Consider the following 19177-nt stretch of genomic DNA (forward strand, 5'->3'; position numbering starts at 1 on the left):
TTAATTCTATGGAAAATGTTATCAGTAGCAGCCCTTTTTTGTGATGGAAAAGAATTGGAAACTGAGTGGATGTCCATCAGTTAGGGAATGGCTGAATAAGTTATGATATATGAATGTAATGGAATTATTATTGGTCTGTAAGAAATTATCAGCAGGATAATTTCAGAAAAGCCTGGAAAGACTTATATAAACTGATACTAAGTGAAGTGAGCAGAACCAGGAGAACATTGTACATAGCAACAGCAAGATTATACGATGATCAACTGTGATAGACTTGGCTCTTTTCAACAATGAGGTAATCTATTCAGGTCAATTTCACCATTTTTATTGTTGTTTGCTTGCTTTTTTCCCCCTCTTGATCTGTTTTTTTTTTTTTCTTGTGCAGCATGAACTGCACATGTTTAAACTATATTGGATTGTTTACTTTCTAGAGGCAGGGGATGAGGGGAAGGGAAAGAGAAAAATTTGGAACACAAGGTTTTGCAAGGGTGAATGCTGAAAATTATCTTTGCATGTATTTTAAACGTTAAAATCTATTATTAAAAAAAAAAGAAAAAATACTATTAGCATTAAGACTGGAAGAAACCTTAAATTACATAAATTTCCTATTTTACATTGTATAGTTCAACAGCTGTCAATATATTTTACAAGGTCTTGATTGCTATCTAACTTGAATGTCCATTTTTATTCTTATATAGAATTTTCAATTTCTCTCAGATTAAAAAAAACCCAAACCCCATATAATCAGACTAGTTCATTTTTCCTTTTTCTTCAAATGCCCCTATAAGTTGCTATTTTTACTTATCCCAATGTTAAGTTTTTCTAGACTTTCATTTTTAGCCTATGTTTTATTTCTCTCTCAGATTTATACATTGTTTGATGGTCTTAAAAATAAATTTTTAAATGTTCAAGTGAGTTGTGATCTCTTTATGTGAATTGCTCTTAAATGATGTTATTTTCAACTCACCCATGCCTGTGTATCCTGAATAATTCTTATTCATGATCTCTGACAAGTTTGCCACAAGGAGATCCACCTAACATAATGAGGCCTTTTTTGATTTTTTTTCTGATCCTATGGGTATGGGATCACATAAACTCTCTACTGGTCATCCCTCAATTTTGCCCATGGTCAGTCCATTTTATACTTTGAACCTACATTTTAAAATGACATCTTTCACTTTGGCCTTCTGTAGTTCCATATTTGCTTTTATGTGCAGCCTGCTCACATCTGCTATGAAATCTCTCCACAGACTAACACTTTCTTTGGAGGCTGAAATGTTTCATGATTAAAAATTATAAAATTACATGACAGAATATAAGTATTAGAAAGATAGGCCTTTATTTCTGGAAGAATTTTGGATAGGATAATAATATCAAATACAGAATACAAAGCTCAATAAAGGAGCTTTATAGTTTCTCACGAGCAGTCCAACCTTCCCTCTTTATCTTGTTAATTCTGGACCCAATTCACTGGTTATATATAATGATGAATAAATCAAAAGTAGTTTATTTATCTAAATAATCTAAAAAATAGGCTGCCTTCACTCACTTGGTTTTTTGATGGATAGGCTAATCTATTTTAAGTGGTTTTGGCTCTCTTATAGAATGCTGTCTTGATGAAGGCATAATATACTGTCCATATTTATAAGAGCTATTCCTTAATTGATAAATGGTCAAAGAATATGAATAGGCAGTTCTCAAAGGAAAAAAAAAATCTGAGAAATCTATAGCCACATGAAAAAATGTTCCAAGTCACCAATAATTGGAGACATGAAAGTTTTAAGTAACTCCAAGATTCCAAAGATGTCTATTTATCTATTTGTCAAGATGACAAAAAGAGAAAATGAAAAATACTAAAAAAGCTATGAAAAAACAGGAAAACTGACGTATTGCTGGGGGAGATATGAATTGGCCCAACCATTCTAAAAAGCAATCTATAACTATTTATAGTATATAGAAAGTAGCTAGCTATGCATAACCTCTGACTCCAAGATACCACACTAAACCTGTAGCTTAAAAAGAGCAAAGAACTGGAAAGTAAAGGGATGTTCCTCAATTGGGGAATGATGGAATAAAATATAGTATGCATGGGGGCAGGGATATCATGTATGAAGATAATGGAATATTATGATGCCTTAAGAAATGACTAAAGGAATAGTTTTAGAGATATCTAAGAAAACTTACATGAAACGATGTAGAATAAAGTAAATAGGACCAGAAGAACAATTTATACAAGAATTTATTATTCAAGAATAATGAAATGTCATTTGTGAACAGGAATAGAACATAATTAACCTCATCATATATAAAGAGTCCTGTTTTCAACTAGGAATCTGTACTGAGTTTCCTCTCTGACATCTTTGATGAACATGCCTTAACTAATTTTTTCCCTTACATTTTAATTCATTGATTTTATTAGCAATTCAGAAAATGGGTCAAAAATTTAAAAATAAATTAGATTTTATTTCAAATACATGTTAAGTCATATACTTTACAAACTTAAGTGTGGAATTAGAGTCAATTAAAACCAATTTATGTAGGGATACTATCATCTTTTTAATTTTTGGATGATCATTGTATAGGTAAAACTAAGGAAGAGTTTACTGTCATGATGTGAACAAGCTAAAAAATGTTTTATGTGCCCCGAGATCAAAATTTCCATGATCAAAAACACTGAAGCAATAGAATATTAAAATGTGAAGTACTTTGGAATTAGTTAGTAAACTACATTCTAGGATATGAATTTAGGACTCAGAAGACCCAGACTGGATTCAGTCTTTGGTTTTGCTACTTATCAGCTCTGTGGCTTCGGGTTACCCCACTGGCTTTAGATTTCTCATCTATAAGTGGGAATAATACCTGTAGTATTTACCTTATAGGGTTGTTTTAAGAATCAAATGAGAAAACAGTAGGTAAAAATGGTCTGCACTTTTCCTTATCTTTAAAAAGCTAAATAAATGTTAAAGGTTATATGTCCATAAAATACAACATATAATTTAATTCTCCTTTTTAAAAATGATGGGACACTGTCACGTATTTCATTAAGAGAAGAATAGTTTTAAGGAATGTTAATATCAATTTTTCCAACAACTTACACTTGAGGGTTGAGAATCTTCAATTGAGTTAGGATATCCTTCTGCACCCTGGGATTAGCAGTGGCTGTGAGAGCCATCATTGAAACAGAAGGAAATTTTTGTCGAAGCATATTCAATCTTTTGTAGTCTTGACGAAAATCATGTCCCCACTAGTTGAAAAATAAAGAATAGTGTTTTTTTCCCCTAATCATTTAGCTTTTCACTTGAAAAAGATAGCCACAAAACAAAATTCAGTCAATATTTCATCTTAATAAAAATTACAAAACTACTAAAAGAGGTTATAAAGAGCTAAACTGATTTAATTCTTTAGAAAATTCTTTAGAAAAACTCAATATGAGTTTTCATTGGTGATTTACTAAAGAATAAATTTTCTTTTCAAAGTGCAATTTTTAAATATTTCAAACATAAAAAGGTAACATTTACCTGACTGACACAGTGTGCTTCATCAATGACAAAACGTGCTAATAATTTTCTCTCATACAGATTTTCCAGAGTAGAAATCAGCCTGTTACTTGCACAGACCTAAACCAAAAATTTATCATGATAAAGTTCTTCTAAAAAAGATAAAAACACACCACTTCTGATCCAAAGTAAGCAGAACCAGGACGGTAATATACACAACAACTAAAACAAATACAAAGAATAGAAACAAAACAACTTAAAGCTAAATGCTATGAAATTTTAATGATTAAACTTGGCCCAAAAAAGAGAGAGGGGTAGCTCTTCTCTTTCTCTTAAAAGAAGGATGGAGATGGGGAGAGATTATGGTTGTAGAGTCTAGATGGCAGATTTTTTTTTTTTCAATGTACTGCTAAGTTTTTTAAAACTAATTTTTAAAACTTTTTTATTCTTTGTAATGAAGGATGACTCTCTGGGGGGCAGAGTGGAAAAAGGCTAAAATGAGATATGTAAAGTGATATAAAAATAAAAGCTATCAATAAAAAAGGTACTTTATAAACTTAAAATAGTTTCTTGCTTCAGGCAATAATGCTATATGAAACAAAGTTATTTTAAACTGTGTATTTCTGGAATTTTTCTTTTAGGGAACTGTTTCAATACCAGCAAATATGATGTTTAGCATTTAGGTAAATAAATGCTGAGGAAGATCTTCTAAAATTAATATATGCGAGACAATATGACATCTAGAAAAACAGATGTAATAAGCTTTCAAAAAGCATATTTTAATATCATGATTTAAAATGACAATATAATACAAACCTTTTCTGGAGTAACATATAGAAGTTTTATGATTGGATCTTTTTTTGACAATTGGAGGTAAATATTTGCAGCTTCAGAATCTGTCTTATCACCTGTCAGATAAGTAGCTGGAATCTAGGGAAAAAATATTTAACAGCAGATTTAAAAAATATTTATTTACATTAAGTTCAATTTATACAATTGATACATTCTATGACACTAGAGAGTTAGCTATTTAGCTATCAAAAGAGAGAGAGATTTTGAAGGTCAAATGGTGCTGGGTAGCTAAGGAAGATATTCTGGATAAAATTCTACATCTAAAAGAAATGAAGATATTTTATAAACCCTTGTTTCTCCTGGGAGAATTGCTACTTGGGAGACTAACAAAAAACCCAAATCTCGCTTACAAGATAGAAGATCTCAAATACATTTATGAAGAATAGGTATTTTGACCTTTTGAAAAGGAAAAAAGGAAATAGAACACCAGAAAAAGTACATTTCTAGCAAAGGAGCCAAGAGCCTGAAGAGGAAAAAGCTGGGAAAAGGAAACAGAATGTAGGAGGAACAAGAAGATGAGACTGAAAAACACTGCCAGCAGATTTAACCACTGGGAGAAGAGTACATTTTCCTTACAGTCCCATAACCTTTCTGAACCTTTCTGAAAGCTTTGCCATCTGCAAAAATGAGAGGGCTGGATCAAATGATTAGTAAGGTATTTTATATCCTTTAATCCATATGTCTTATGACCGTATGGAGGATTCTGCAGAAATACAATGAAAACTGCTGCCATTATGATGTCTGGAGTGATCTACTATAACCATCTTTACATTAGTGTTCTAACATTAGGTCATACTCCCCCTCTCATTTTCTCTGGAAGAAAAAGTGCGATATCTCATATTTGCTATGAGATAGCTGGTGGTGATACTGATGGTGACCCAAAAGATGCATAATTTGAGTCCACATTCAGGATGAGAAAATAAAAATACACATTCCTTTCAAGTATTTAAAGTAAATGAGATTCACACTGGCTTGGCAGTATATAAAAACTTTTTCTAAATAATAACCCTAATCTAAATAAAAAATTTAGATTAGCAAAAAAGAGTTATTTTTCTATAATATTTTTTGTCCAAATAAAGTTAGATTGATAATCTTATAAAGTGCAGCAAATAGATACAAAATATTTAACTCTGCAAGCCAAAACAACCTTTTTGCTTTATATATACATAACATTTTGCTTTACATTTCAACAACAGTACTGAATAACAAATTACCAGATTATTTTATTTTTTTAATAGCATCATTTTGCTATTATTCTCTTAAACAGTTTTAATGGTTTGAATTTGTACTTACATCCAATGAAGTTAGCTTTTGCACTTGATCTATTATTAGTGATCTCAGTGGAGAGATCACAATAGTAACTCCAGGAGAAACACAAGCTGGTAGCTGGTAACATAGGCTTTTACCCCCTCCTAAAAAGAAAATTAAATGAAAAGCCTATCAAGCTATGGAACATATAAATCAACATCTGAAAGTGACAATATAGTGACCTAACAATGTAGTCAGTTATTTTCCAACAGTGCCAGGATGTTGGAATTATACTACACAAGTGGCTAAATTGTATATACCTTGTGACCCCAGTAATATCACTACAAGGTATATATTCCAAAAAAACAAAAATGGGAAAGGCCATATATGTTTGTAGAATGGCTGAACAAATTGTTGATTATGAATATAATGTAATATTATTGTGTTGTAAGAAATATCAAATATAAAAGAATTCAGAGAAACTATATGACCTGTATGAATTGATATGAATTATCAGGACCAGGAGAGCAATTTACATGATGACCACAAAAAAAAAGTAAAGGGAAACAACATCAAAAGACTTCAGAACTTTGACCAAAGCAGCGACCCAATTCAGAAGGTCTTCAGAGGTGCTTTTTTTTTTTTTTTTGCTTTAATATACTTATTTGCTTCAAGGGAGATTTTAATGGTTGTTGTGGTGAGAAAGGGGAAAGTGATGATAGAATTTTTTTTTTAAATAATAGCCTTTTATTTTCAAAACACATACAAAGATAGTTTTTAACACCCATCCTTGCAAAATCTTGTGTTCCAAATTTCTCTCTCTCTTTCCCTTACCTCCTGCCCCTAATAAGCAAGTAATTCAATGTAAGTTAAACATGTACAATTCTTCTAAACATATTTCTACATTTATCATGTCACACAAGAAAAATCAGATCAAAAAGGAAAAATTGAGAAAAAAACAAAATGCAAGCAAACAGCAACAAAAAAATGAAAATATATGTTGTGATCCACAATCAATCCCCACAGTCCTCACTCTGGGTGCAAATAGTCTCTTCATCACAAGACTATTAAAACTGGTCTGAATCATTTTATTGTTGAAAAGTGCCACATCCATCAGAACTGAACTATGGCATAATCTTGCTGTTCCTGGTTCTACTCATTTCACTTAACATCAGTTCATGTAAATCTCTCCAGGCCTTTCTGAAATCATTCTGCTGATCATTTCTAATGGAATAATAATATTCTATAACAATCATATAACATAACTTATTCAGCCATTCTCTTAATTGATGGGCATCCATCAGTTTCCAGTTCCTTGCCACTACAAAAAGGGCTGCAACAACATTTTTGCACATGTGGGTTCAAGATGATGGTAGTAGGAGGATATAGCCAACATGGTGAAGAAACGCCAGGAAGTTGCTTGAGCTCTTCCCAGTTTTCCTCATAAAGAACATTAAATCAAGCCTCTAGATGGATTCTGGAATGACAGAACCCACACACACAAAAATGAAACAATTGTGAAACATTTTTTTCCAACAATTTTCCAATATAAGATAACTTCAGAAGAATTTCAGGAAAGGTCTGATTCACTTGCGTAGCAGGGGAGTGTGCAGCGCAGCCCAGAAGGTGTCCAGATAAGCCAGCAGAAAACTCTTAATACAGCACAGATCAACAATTGAAGCCCCTTGGTCCTGCTTTGGCAGGCAAGTGGCACAGAAATCCAGCTGTGAAGCCTCCAACTCCAGCACAGAAGGCAAACTGCCAGTCCCAGAATCCCGTGACACCAGACATGAGTAGGCAGGGCCCAGCAAGTGAGCAAGTGGAGAACCTTGAAGGGCCCAGAGCAGAAGACCAGTGACCATGCCCCTGGTTCCCATCAAAACAAATCCTTTGTGCCCCAGGAGGATGCAACTTTAAAAGTCATTAACTCTGACCATAGAAAGCTACTGTGGTGAGATGAAACCCAAACTCAGAAGAGGACAATATGGTCAAAATGCCTACATGCAAAGTCTCAAAGGGGAATATGAATTGGTCTCAAATCCAAAATATCTTGTAAGAGCTCAAAAAAGAATTTTAAAAATCAAATAAGGGAGGTAGAAGAAAAACACTAAGGAATACAGGAATATTAAAAGTTATCCTTTAAATGAAAAGCATACCTATCTACTTTTGTAAGGGAATAGAGGGCTAGAGCATTTCCAGTAAAATCAAGAGTGAAAACAAGGATGTCTATTATTGCCACTATTGTTCAATATCTTTTTTCTTTCTTTTTTTATGTGTGAGGCAATTGGGAGTGACTTGCTCAGGACAACATTGCTAGGAAATGAGTGTTAAATGTGTTGGATTTGAATTCAGGTCCTCCTGACTTCAAGGCCTGTACTCTTATTTACTGCATCATCTAGTTGCCCCCACTATTATCCAACATTGTACTAGAAATGTTAACTTTAGCAATAAGGAAAGAAAAAGGAATTGAAGGAATTAGAATAGGCAATGAGGAAACAAAACTATGACTCTTTGCAGATGACATGATGCTATCCTTAGAGACTCCTACAGAATCAACTAAAACATTTGCTGAAACAATTAACAACATTAGCAAAATTGTAGGATATAAAATAAACCCACATAAATCATAGGCATTTCTATATATTACCAACTAAGCCCAGCAGCAAGAGAGAGAATGAGCAATTCCATTTAAAATAACTAGAAAATGCAAAATACTTGGGAGTCTACTTGCCAATGTAAACCCAGCAACTATGTGAACACAATTACAAAAACATTTTTCACATAAATAAAGTCAGATCTAAAATAGAGCTAATAGAATAAAAATGACGATTCTATCTAAATTAATTTACTTAGTGCCATACCAATCAAATGACCAAAAACTATTTTTAGAGATAGAAAAAATAGTAATATTCACCTAGAAGAAGAAAAGGTCAGGAAATTAACAAGGAAAAAACAATGCAAAGAAGGGTGGTTTAGTCACTATATTATATAGTAGCAGTCATCAAAACTATTTTGGTACTAAGAAATAGAGAGATGTATCAGTGAAATAAGTTAGTTACACAAAACATATAAGTAAATGACTAAAATAATCTATTATTTGATATGTGCAAAGATTCCAGCTTTTGCAACTAGAACTCACTATTTGACAAAAATTACTGGAAAAACTGGAAAACAGTATGGCAGAAACTAGGCATAGACCAGCATCTCATGAGCTCAAATGGATATATGATTTAGATATAAAGGGTGAACCCATGAGCAAATAAGGAGAGCAAGGAATAGTTTACTTGTCAAATCTATGAACAGGGAAAGAATTTATTATTCTCAGAATAGAGTATATTATGAAAAACAAAATGGATAATTTTGATTACATTAAATTAAAAAGATTTTACACAAACAAAATTAATGCAACCAAAATTAGAAGAAAAGCAGAAAGCTGGGAAATACCTTTACAGCCAGTATTTCTGATAAAGGTATCATTTCTCAAATTTATAATACAAATTATTCACCACTTAATAAATGGTCAAAGGATATGAACAGGCAGTTTTCAGATGAAGAAATTAAAGCTATCTCTAGTCATATGAAAAAATGCTCTAAATCACTATTGATTAGAAAAATACAAATTAAAACAATTCAGGTTAATTGGCTATGACAGAAAAGAAAAATGATAAATGTTGGAGATGATGTGAAAACTAAAATATTAAAGCATTGTTGGTAGAATTATGAACTGATCCAACCATTTTGGAGAGTAATTTAGAACTATGCCCAAAGGGCTAGAAAAATGCATACCCTTTGATCCAGCATACCACTATTAGGTCTATATTCCAAAGAGATTATAAAAAGGGGAAATACAAAAGTATTTACAGCAGCTTTTTTTGTAGTGGCAAGGAATTGGATATTGAGAGGATGTCCATCAACTGGAATGGCTGAACAAGTTGTATATGAATGTGATGGAATGCTATTGTGCTGTAAGAAATGATGAGCAGGTAAATTTCAGAAAAACTTGGAAAGCCATATATGAACTGAAGCTGAGTGAAGGAAGCAGAATTAGAACATTATACAAAGTAATAACAACTTTGTGTGGTGTTCAATTATGAGAAATTTAACTCTTCTCAGCAATTCAGTGATCCAAGACAATTCCAAAAGAATCATGATTGAAAATGCTATCTATATTAAGAGAAAGAACTATGTATTGAGTTTGAATGCAGATTTAAGCATACCATTTTCATCTTTTTTGTTTGTTTTTTCTTTCTTATTAATTTTCTCCTTTTGTTTTGATTCTTCTTTCACAACGTAACTAATGTGGAAACATGTTTAACATAACCTGTATCAAATAGCTTGCTAGCTTGGTGGGAAGAAGAAAGTAGAGAGAAAAATTTGGAACTCAAAATCTTACAAAAACGAATGTTGGAAACAATCTTTATATGTAATTGGAAAAAATAAAATACTATTAAATGGGAAAAAAGAACATTAATAAACTATTTTTTCTTAAAAAAAAAAAAAAGTATTCAGTACTATGCTTACAGCCTACAGAAATCAAAGAAAGGATTTATATACAAAAAAGTTTTTTTTGCAGTCCCTTTGGTCATGTAAAGACTTGAAGACTAAGGGCATGTCCAATAATTGGGGACTGATAGAAAGATAATAAAATATTAATGGGCTATTAAAAAAAAACAAGAGCAGAAAAACTTAAGAAGACCTGCATGTGCTAATGTAGAGTGAAATGAATAGGATTAGAATAACAATTTATACTACAACAACACTTCTAAAAATGAACAATTTTGAAAGACTGAAGAATTCTGATCAGTGCAATAATCAATGATGATTCAAGAAGTATGGTGAAGAATGCTATCCACCACCTAAGAGGAAGTTAAGAGATTGTTAAGTGTGTAGAATGAGACATATATTTTTTAGGACATGGTCAATATGGGTAAATGTTTTGCTTGATTATGCATATTCATCACAAAGGTTTTAATTTTCATTTTCCAAAGGGTGGGTAGTGATGGGATGGGAGATGGGATGAAAAAATAATTTTTGACAATTGAAAAAAAATTTAAGGTAACTGTTAAAACCTTTGTGCAGTGTCTTAGTGCTATCATTCAGAACATCATAGGTTCATAAATTTAGAGTAGGAAGGGATCTTGGAGATCATTTTAAAGACAAGGAAACAGGCTTTGAGTTTCCCAGAGCCCCAAAGCCAATATATTTCTCAGACAGTTTTTGAACTTAAGTTTTCTGATCCTTGACCTGGCCTGCATTTGTCCAATGCACTACATACCTGCCTCAATTACCACTGCAATATATGTAATGAATATAGAAATGCTAATTAAGAGTTCCACTTAATAGAAAGCAGATAATAAAAATTACTATACTGACAGAGGAAAGGACCGTGTGTATTAATGTCATATTTCCAATGTCCTTTAGATGTAAGGAAAATAGAAGTATTTTCTGTATCAGGCACGTAGTGAAGGGAAAGCAGTAATACATGTTTCTAAATCATGTACCTTTCAAATAATACATTTTTAATCATGCATCTTTCATTGAAAGTGACCAGAGAAAAATCACAAGGACTGCCTGAGGACAAATTGATCCTCGGCTTATTTTCAGGTTTTCAAGTTTAATATGATCACTAGTGAACTGGGAGTCAATGATGGGGAGTTTTAGGGCCTAAAGGTCTTACCATTATTTTTATTATATGTTTATAGATACTTATTATATATTATAATGTATATTCGTTATTGTATTTTTAAATAAGAAATGCTTTATGCTACACAACTAAGTGCAAGGCAGAAAATGACTTGCAAGCTTTTGAAATGCTAATGATTAAAATACAGTATGAACTGTAAAATCAACTTGCAAAACTTTTCAGCTTTGCCAATATTCAATATTTATTCAATATTAATTTTATATTGAACCATATGAATGGCTTGAAGAAAACTATTAGCTAGATGTTTATTGATGAATTTTTATTTGGGCAATTTTAAATATTTCCAAAACTGAAATATAGGTAATAATTAAAAATGAATGACTGCACATTATTAAAAAGGTTTTGAATAGGTGTGTGAGAAAGTGCCTAAAATCTTTTCTGGAGACATTAATGTATAATCCTATATAAATAAAAGGACAAAAGTGATTTATAGTAAGATTATTCACCACAATTTCCCTACAAGTCGTGAAACTCTTTTAAAAACCAAAGTTAACACAGTAGAAAAAGGTACCAAATCTGAGGCAATTGCAAGTCTCTGTATCTAGATTGTTTAAAAAAAAGGGAAAGATTTCATAAGAAACAACAATTCATTGTCAACAGACCAAGTTAATTTAGGGTGGGACATAAAAAAAAAGAATAGAATATTTGGGGACAAATCTAATGTATAAACCAGCATAGTAGAAAAATTTTATAGGTCTCCAGTTATTGAGACTATCTAGATATACTTTTTGTTTTTTGTTAAACACTTTAGATGTGTTTTCATTTAACATCTGCCAATGGACTCTCTCCAATTCATATCTATAAATACATACCAGTGGGCATTAGGACGAAACAGTCTTCACCAAGCAGAACAGCATTGATTGCCTCTAGCTGATTTGTACGAAAATGATGCAGGCCAAATTTTTTGTGAAAAATCTTCATCATTTCTTTTGAATGTGGAAAATCAAGACTTTTGAAACGTTCTTGTTCTGGATTTCTGGATGGTTTATTTTGTACCAATTTGTCTTGTAAGAAAAGAATCAATATTATGAAAATTAGTGAACATCTGCAGTAAAAAGATGTAATTTTTATTCACTTGCTATACACTAAGACCTAAATTATATGTGTTTAGTATTGAAGACTACAGAATGAACTATACTTTTCTGTCTCCATTTCCTCAAAACTACTTAACCTTTGTAAGCTCCCTGCAATCTAGTTTTTGTCCCATAGGAGACCTGTTTTCTCAAAAAAGCTATCAATGGCCTCCTTATCAAGAAATACAATCCTAATTTGCTTGGACTTCTCTAAAGAATGTGATTCTCCTTTCACTTTCTTGATAGTCCTTTTGTTCTCCTTCAACTACTTTTGAGTTTCCTCCTCTTTTAGTGATATTTGGTTTTAATGGTTGCTACAGATGAAAAAGATACCTTACAAAGCTATGTTTGTTGGTTGTGTTTATTAAATAATGATACTAATTTTTTCAATCTCAACCACCAATTATGTAAATTTTATTTTTATTGTTGAGATCTGTCTAGTAAATTTCCATCTTTCCTTGTGGATCATAGTCGCCAGAGATCAGGTCCCAAGTCTACAGACAAGAGAGGCAGATTAGGACAGAAAGAAAGATGTCAACTTAGACTGTCTTCCTGGTGATGGTTGGTTTTGATTTTCTTCCAAACTATCCCTTGAGTTTGGAGAGGTCTTGGGGACAAAACCACAGAAATATGTGGTCATGCTACTCTTATTGATCATGCTACTCTTATTGATGCTTGCATCTGCCACTACTAGGACTTCTCCTCTGTGTTCTCCTTGCTGTAGAACTACTGGGTTCTTTTCCCTTATGAAAAAGGGAAAAGAATCCAGATGTGCAGATAGGAAGTCCATTTTCAGGATGAATCTTCTCCATGCTTAATCAACATAGATGTCTGCCTTAACTTCCTTTCGATCTGAGACATCATTTAATTTAGTGTGCCCTGGTCTCTCTTGTAGAGTATATGCTCCATCCCATTTCCTTGGAAGATGAGGCTTTTTGCAGATTAAGAAATCAGGGTCTGTTAGGTTATGATTGCAGGCTAAAACTGCTAAGGGCCTAAGCAGTGTACTGGGGTCAAAGTAGTACACAGGCAGCACCCATTTCATTAAACTTCCATTCAGTCAGAGATCTTGGAAAGATTCTGAGTCCTGGGAAGCAGGGCCTACTTATACCTGATTGGGACCTTAGCTTAAAGGGGATTTTGAATGGTGTGACAATTATATGCTTAGCAATGAAGCAAAGTGCTCAGAAAGCACACATTCCATCCACTTTCCCTTGAGGTCCTGAAGGCTCCTTGCATCTGGGAAATGAGGGTATATCTGTCCTCATTACAGTTTGGGCTAGGAGACATAGTAGGCATGTGTTGGGTCTATAGTAGAGGCAGAGGAGAGAGAACAGAGGGATGTAGGGGTCAAAAGAAAGAGGTTGTAGCCAGCTGGGAAATTAATACTTGCCTAAGAAATGCATTTGTTTGGCTGACTAACCACTGAAACCCACAGTGGGTACAAGCAAGGGGAAAGAAAATAGAAGAATCAAGCAACAGCTGCTTACATATGGAAAAACTAATTTTTAAAAAATATACTTCCTGGATCACCTTGTACATCCACCTTTAGTTCACTGGTTTGGACAACAGGTATTCTTCATCCATTCAGGTTTTCTCAAGTGAAGAGTTAAGCCAGACTCTTGAGTAATTGTAGATTTCAATTATGAGGATATGATAGTCTAGGTCTTTATGCAATCAACATAATGTCATTAACAAATAGAAACATCTGGAAGCCTGTCTTCTAAATGAATTCTATGTTGGACATTGTAATTTTGGCAAACACCTTTTGTAAGAATATACCTGTTTTATATTTTTATTGATATTAATAATTAGAGGTTAAAAACAGTTATCTCTGCTGTTAATTCTTTCAATATTCATAACACTTACAGAAGATAGCTTGTTGGAGAACAACTTTTAGGGTAGTGTTTTGCTTTACTGTATCAACTAATTTTTTAATTGTCAAGAAACAAATACAGTGGATTTTATTTTTATACTTTTAGTAAACTGTGTGACAGTAAGGATAGGCTTTTGTAAACAATATTCCACAATAAATCATATCTATTCCATTCTTATAACTTCATCAAGACTGATTTCTTTTTTTTTTAAGTTAATGAGGATTTAATTATATATTAGGTTTTTTAAAGTGTACATATTTCAATAATAATATAATATAATTAAGCTATTATTGTTAAATATGAGACACTTACCCCCCACTCCCTACCCTGTTCATCCACACACAATTTTTTTTTTTTGACCTTACAAATGCTTTATTTAAGACATCTTAAGGAATTTTTTTTCCCCCTCCTATCCTCCCCCCCTCCCCTAGATGGCAAGCAGTCCTTTATATGTTGGATATGTTGCAGTATATCCTAGATACAATATATGTTTGCAGAACCGAACAGTTCTCTCATCAAGACTGATCTCAAGAGGATAGGGACTTATCTCATAACTTATATATTGCCACAAAATCTCTTTCAGTTCTAAATCTATGAGTATGCCCATAACTTTCTCATTCTTCCTCTCCTTTTTTGATAACAAAGTCTAAGATTTTCTTGTATCTTTGATATCATTCCTCTCACATATCCTGGGAATTTATCTCCTAATACTTCTTTATTTTTATTGTCTGTCTATGGTATGAAGTACAAAGTATGTACTTGATCTGATCTAGGTGTTTTTTTCCCCATCTTTTATTTCAGTGTCATTTCTCTTTCCCATGACTGGGGAGGCACTGTTAGAAACTAAATGTGGTAGCTTGACCATCTTTAATAGTAAAACTTATTGTAAAAATGTTTACAAGTTGATTTTTTTCCCTGAAATTGCTTATAAAATATTATTTAAATTTGTCTTTCTCTCCTACTTCTTGTTTTGAAGCACCACTTACAATCTTTTGCTATCCTCCTAAAAAGGATTTTTATCAAATAAGTTACATCCTACTAAATTTTATGTCACATTATCTCTTTCTGCCTGGCAAGGAGAACAGATGTTTACCAGTTGAGGTAGTGGCTAGAATTTAATTGTTTTCTGATTATGACAACTAATTTATAGAAGTTAAATTTCCTAAGAGAATTATAATAGTTTATATTTTTTTTTTTTTTGATGTCTACAGCATACTTAGATTTGTCAAGTTAGAGTGGTCTCTTTTAATTTTAATTATATCAAGTTGGTTGTCTGGCAAACTGATTTCAGAAACTTCCCCATCAATATGAATTGTTTTCTACATATTATAGATTCAGCTTCATTTTTGATGATTTTTTTTTCTGTTTGCCATGTTTAGTCTCTTCCAATTATATTACCTTAGATTACCTTAGCTTTCATGATGTAAACATCATGCTTTCGTATGATGTACAAACCTTTGACCTCTAATTTCTTAATCGTGAACTACTTTCCAATTTTTCATTATTCTGATCTATGACCACCTTCATATTTGTCACTACATATCAAGATAAATTGATTTAATCTACAATAGATTCTAATGCACAAATCATGATTCTTTCCACAGTGGTCTTTTGCAAATACAGGATGGCCCTAAAGATATTGGGAAGTTTTAAGCATCCTTCTAGCATAGAAGAAGCTACTAGAACTTGTGCTCCTAGTGGCTACTACTAGCAAAACTAAGAATCTAAGATCATCTACATAACATGATTATGTATCACAATAGGGCTTAGTAACAGATAACTGAAATAATATTAGTAAAAAGAATCACTTTTCACAAAAGGTGATTAGAACAGTAGGTATTTAAAAAGGAAAAATTCAGTTTAACTCATATTTCACAACACATATTATGATAAAACAGTATACTTATCCTAGCCGTGGAAAGAAGACAAATTTGTGGCTAGGGAAGCAGCAGAGAGTCTTTAGAAATGAAGTAGATGTGTGAATACACAAAAGTGCAAAAACCTCTTGAACGATTAAATGCAATAATAAGATTTCCAATGGAAAGCAACAGACTGGGAGGAAATGTGCAGCCCATGTAACTGATAAAAGCCTTCTCTCCCATACTCATTTGTATTAGTGTCTTATTACATTAAACTCAAGATGTTGAGAATAGAATTTTTCCTCCCCCAAAGCCAGATCCACCTACAGGGTTCCCACCTGCTGATTTTCCCATTTCTGTTAAAGGCAAAACCATTCCTTCAATGACCAACTGCAGCCATCTCATCCTTCCTTTTCCTCACCTCCCACACCGAATTAGTCACTAAGTCCTGTTGATTCTTCCTTCACAATGACTTTTCTGATTCCTACTGCCACCAATCTAGTTCAGTATAGAGAATAAAAATACATTAATCTTAGTTCTGGCACTCATTCTAACTGCAACACTCAACTGTCTTATAAAGATATTTTGTACATCAATTATGACACATTATTTCATCATATTACAAAAATAAATCAATTAATGTGCAATTTTAAAGGTTAAAAAAACAAACCAGAATTTTCATGATACTGATGCATTAAAAACAGGATTATATTTTTGTGAAATTTTGCACACACAGTTATTTCAGCTAAAAAAATTTCTTGTAAACTTTTATGGAGCTGATGTAAGGTTTCATTATGTTTTGGCTTTCATTTGCTACTTTTTAAAAGTAACTCCTCTTTTTCAGTGGCTAATTTAATATTTCCAAGTTCTTTGTAAAAGGATTCTAATCCTCTAATAGATAATTTTATTTATGTTTATCAAACTCATTGGGGGTACAATGTATGCTGAATTTCTTATATGTAAAATTTCAACTTCAATTTAGTAATCGAAAAATATGCACAATTAAATTTTTTTTGCATTCTCCCTATCCCAAAGAATAATTAGCCTAATTGTTTTAGGGGGACAATAAAAATCATTTAAATGTAAAACACAATAATTTAGAATTTTCTTAATAGAAAAGACTTGATTATAATTTCATATTTTGTAAAATTACAGTGACTATATGCCACAAAATAAAATTTTTTTTTTGGGGGGGAATGGATTTATTATTTACAAACTTGCATATAAATAATGTGAAACTTGATAATGAAAACTTGAAAGTATGGTGTGATTTTTACTCCATGAAATTCTTGTTCTGGACAATTGTGTCTTAGAATCATAGAGCCCTGTGCTTAGAGCAATCTTGGAGCTCAGTACACAGATATTTAACATTTTAACTTACCTGAGCAATTCTGGATTGAGAGGGTGCTATTCTGGTTAGCAGGTACCACTGAAAGACAATTGGTCTTGGTCAAAGGAGTTCTTTCTGAAAATGATTTAATTGGCTGACCTTCCCGAATAGGCAGATATGTATTTTTGGATTTTTCCTCTACTGAATTATAATTTGGGTTTTCCCAGTCATAATCATCAAAATCATCAAAATCATCTATATCAAAAATATCAATATCTTGGGTTTCAGAAAAATTGTTTCTTTTTAGGTCATTAACTGAATTAATGTGTTTATTCTGGTCTTTTATAGTAGTGCTTGTAAGAAAATTGCCTAGGAGATGAGACCTTTTACATTTTTCTCCAGTCCTTGATATTTCTGCAGAATTGCTCCTAACAAAGGGTTCTGGTGATTGGGAGCTGAGTAATATACTTTCAGAAATATTCCTCTTGGCAGATGACAGCTTTGACTTTTCTGGAGTAGTTCTTTGTATGTCATGCATCCCTGCTGAAACATCCAGATTTGGAAATGTCCTTGCAGTTTTATCAAAAAAATTTCCTTGACAATCAGTAGTAGAGACAGGATTAGAAGGAAGATGTGGAGATTTAAATTCTCTTATTAAATTTCCTGTGAAGAAAGATTTATTCGTTTGAAATGAATGCAGAGAAGAAAAAACTGTCTTGCCATTTACAGACTGATCATGTGAATTAGGCTGGTATGTCCAATTCAAGGGTGAAGAACTCGCACCAATTTTGTTGGGATCTGCATCAGCTAAAAGTTTTCTTCTAAAGAAAGAAAAAAATAATATCAGGTTAAAATCTAATGGCTACAATAATATACTTTCTGTTCTTATTCACCTCACTTCTCAAAATGTTTTAAGAAATAATTATTTTTTAAAAAATTTGAACTAAAGGGATATTTTAAAAAAGGCAATGATTTAAAGTAGTAACTATACAGGCTTTGGCTTTTAAAAAATCATCCAGAAACAATTCCTAGCCAGTCAATGTCTCTGAACATTTTGGTATGAGGGCATGCAATTAACCTTGCTTATTTTCAGCAAGTAGAAGTGAAGCAAATTTTGATGGGAAGGTGGGGCCACCTTATCACAGTAGACAAAAAGTATTTCATAAACCCATAAACTGGGTTTCATAAACATCTATCTACTCATATGACTGGGTTTGGGGATGATAGAAAAGAGTAAAACTGGCAGATAGTTAGATGTTGGGAGTTCTTATTTGGGCAATTTAATTCAATTAAGATTATATATTTAGTTAAGAGCATGCTCATAGGTACAATAATAAAAAATTGTTGAAGATCACTAGTCCAGAGATAGGGTGATAAAACTTCAACTTTTTAGATTTTTCAATTAAATAAAACTTTACTTAGACAGCAATAGTTCAACTTTATAAATTAAAATGGATCCCTTTTATATCATGGTAAAAAAAGTTTATATGAGGTAAAATGTACTTTTGGCAATTTTAGAGTTATAATTTCAATTATTTCTGATAAATTGCTCTCTCTCCATGAAGACAAAGATAGTTTGTTATTTTACTTTTTAAATAATCTTATATTACAATATAGTATATGTTGCATTATTACATTGTTTGTTATACTGTACTCAAATTACTTCTGTTTTTATACCCTTAACTTCAGCTCCTTGTTCTAAGCGGTTTTGTAGTATTAAAAAGGACTGAAAATCAT

The 19177-nt window shown here is 32.3% G+C and overlaps 1 protein-coding gene across 1 annotated transcript in view; it reads right to left on the reverse strand.

Moving 5' to 3' along the window:
- BLM (BLM RecQ like helicase) overlaps positions 1 to 19177 on the reverse strand; it is a 61873-nt gene that overhangs the window by 20151 nt on the left and 22545 nt on the right. Inside the window, exons 7-12 of the mRNA XM_051981139.1 lie at positions 17492 to 18261; positions 12114 to 12305; positions 5643 to 5761; positions 4314 to 4427; positions 3519 to 3617; positions 3096 to 3244 (exon numbers count right to left, since the gene is read on the reverse strand). Coding sequence (XP_051837099.1) covers positions 3096 to 3244; positions 3519 to 3617; positions 4314 to 4427; positions 5643 to 5761; positions 12114 to 12305; positions 17492 to 18261 — 1443 coding nt within the window. The remainder of the gene's footprint in view (positions 1 to 3095; positions 3245 to 3518; positions 3618 to 4313; positions 4428 to 5642; positions 5762 to 12113; positions 12306 to 17491; positions 18262 to 19177) is intronic.

Source organism: Antechinus flavipes, chromosome 2, assembly GCF_016432865.1.
Source record: "Antechinus flavipes isolate AdamAnt ecotype Samford, QLD, Australia chromosome 2, AdamAnt_v2, whole genome shotgun sequence".
NCBI lineage: Eukaryota > Metazoa > Chordata > Mammalia > Dasyuromorphia > Dasyuridae > Antechinus > Antechinus flavipes.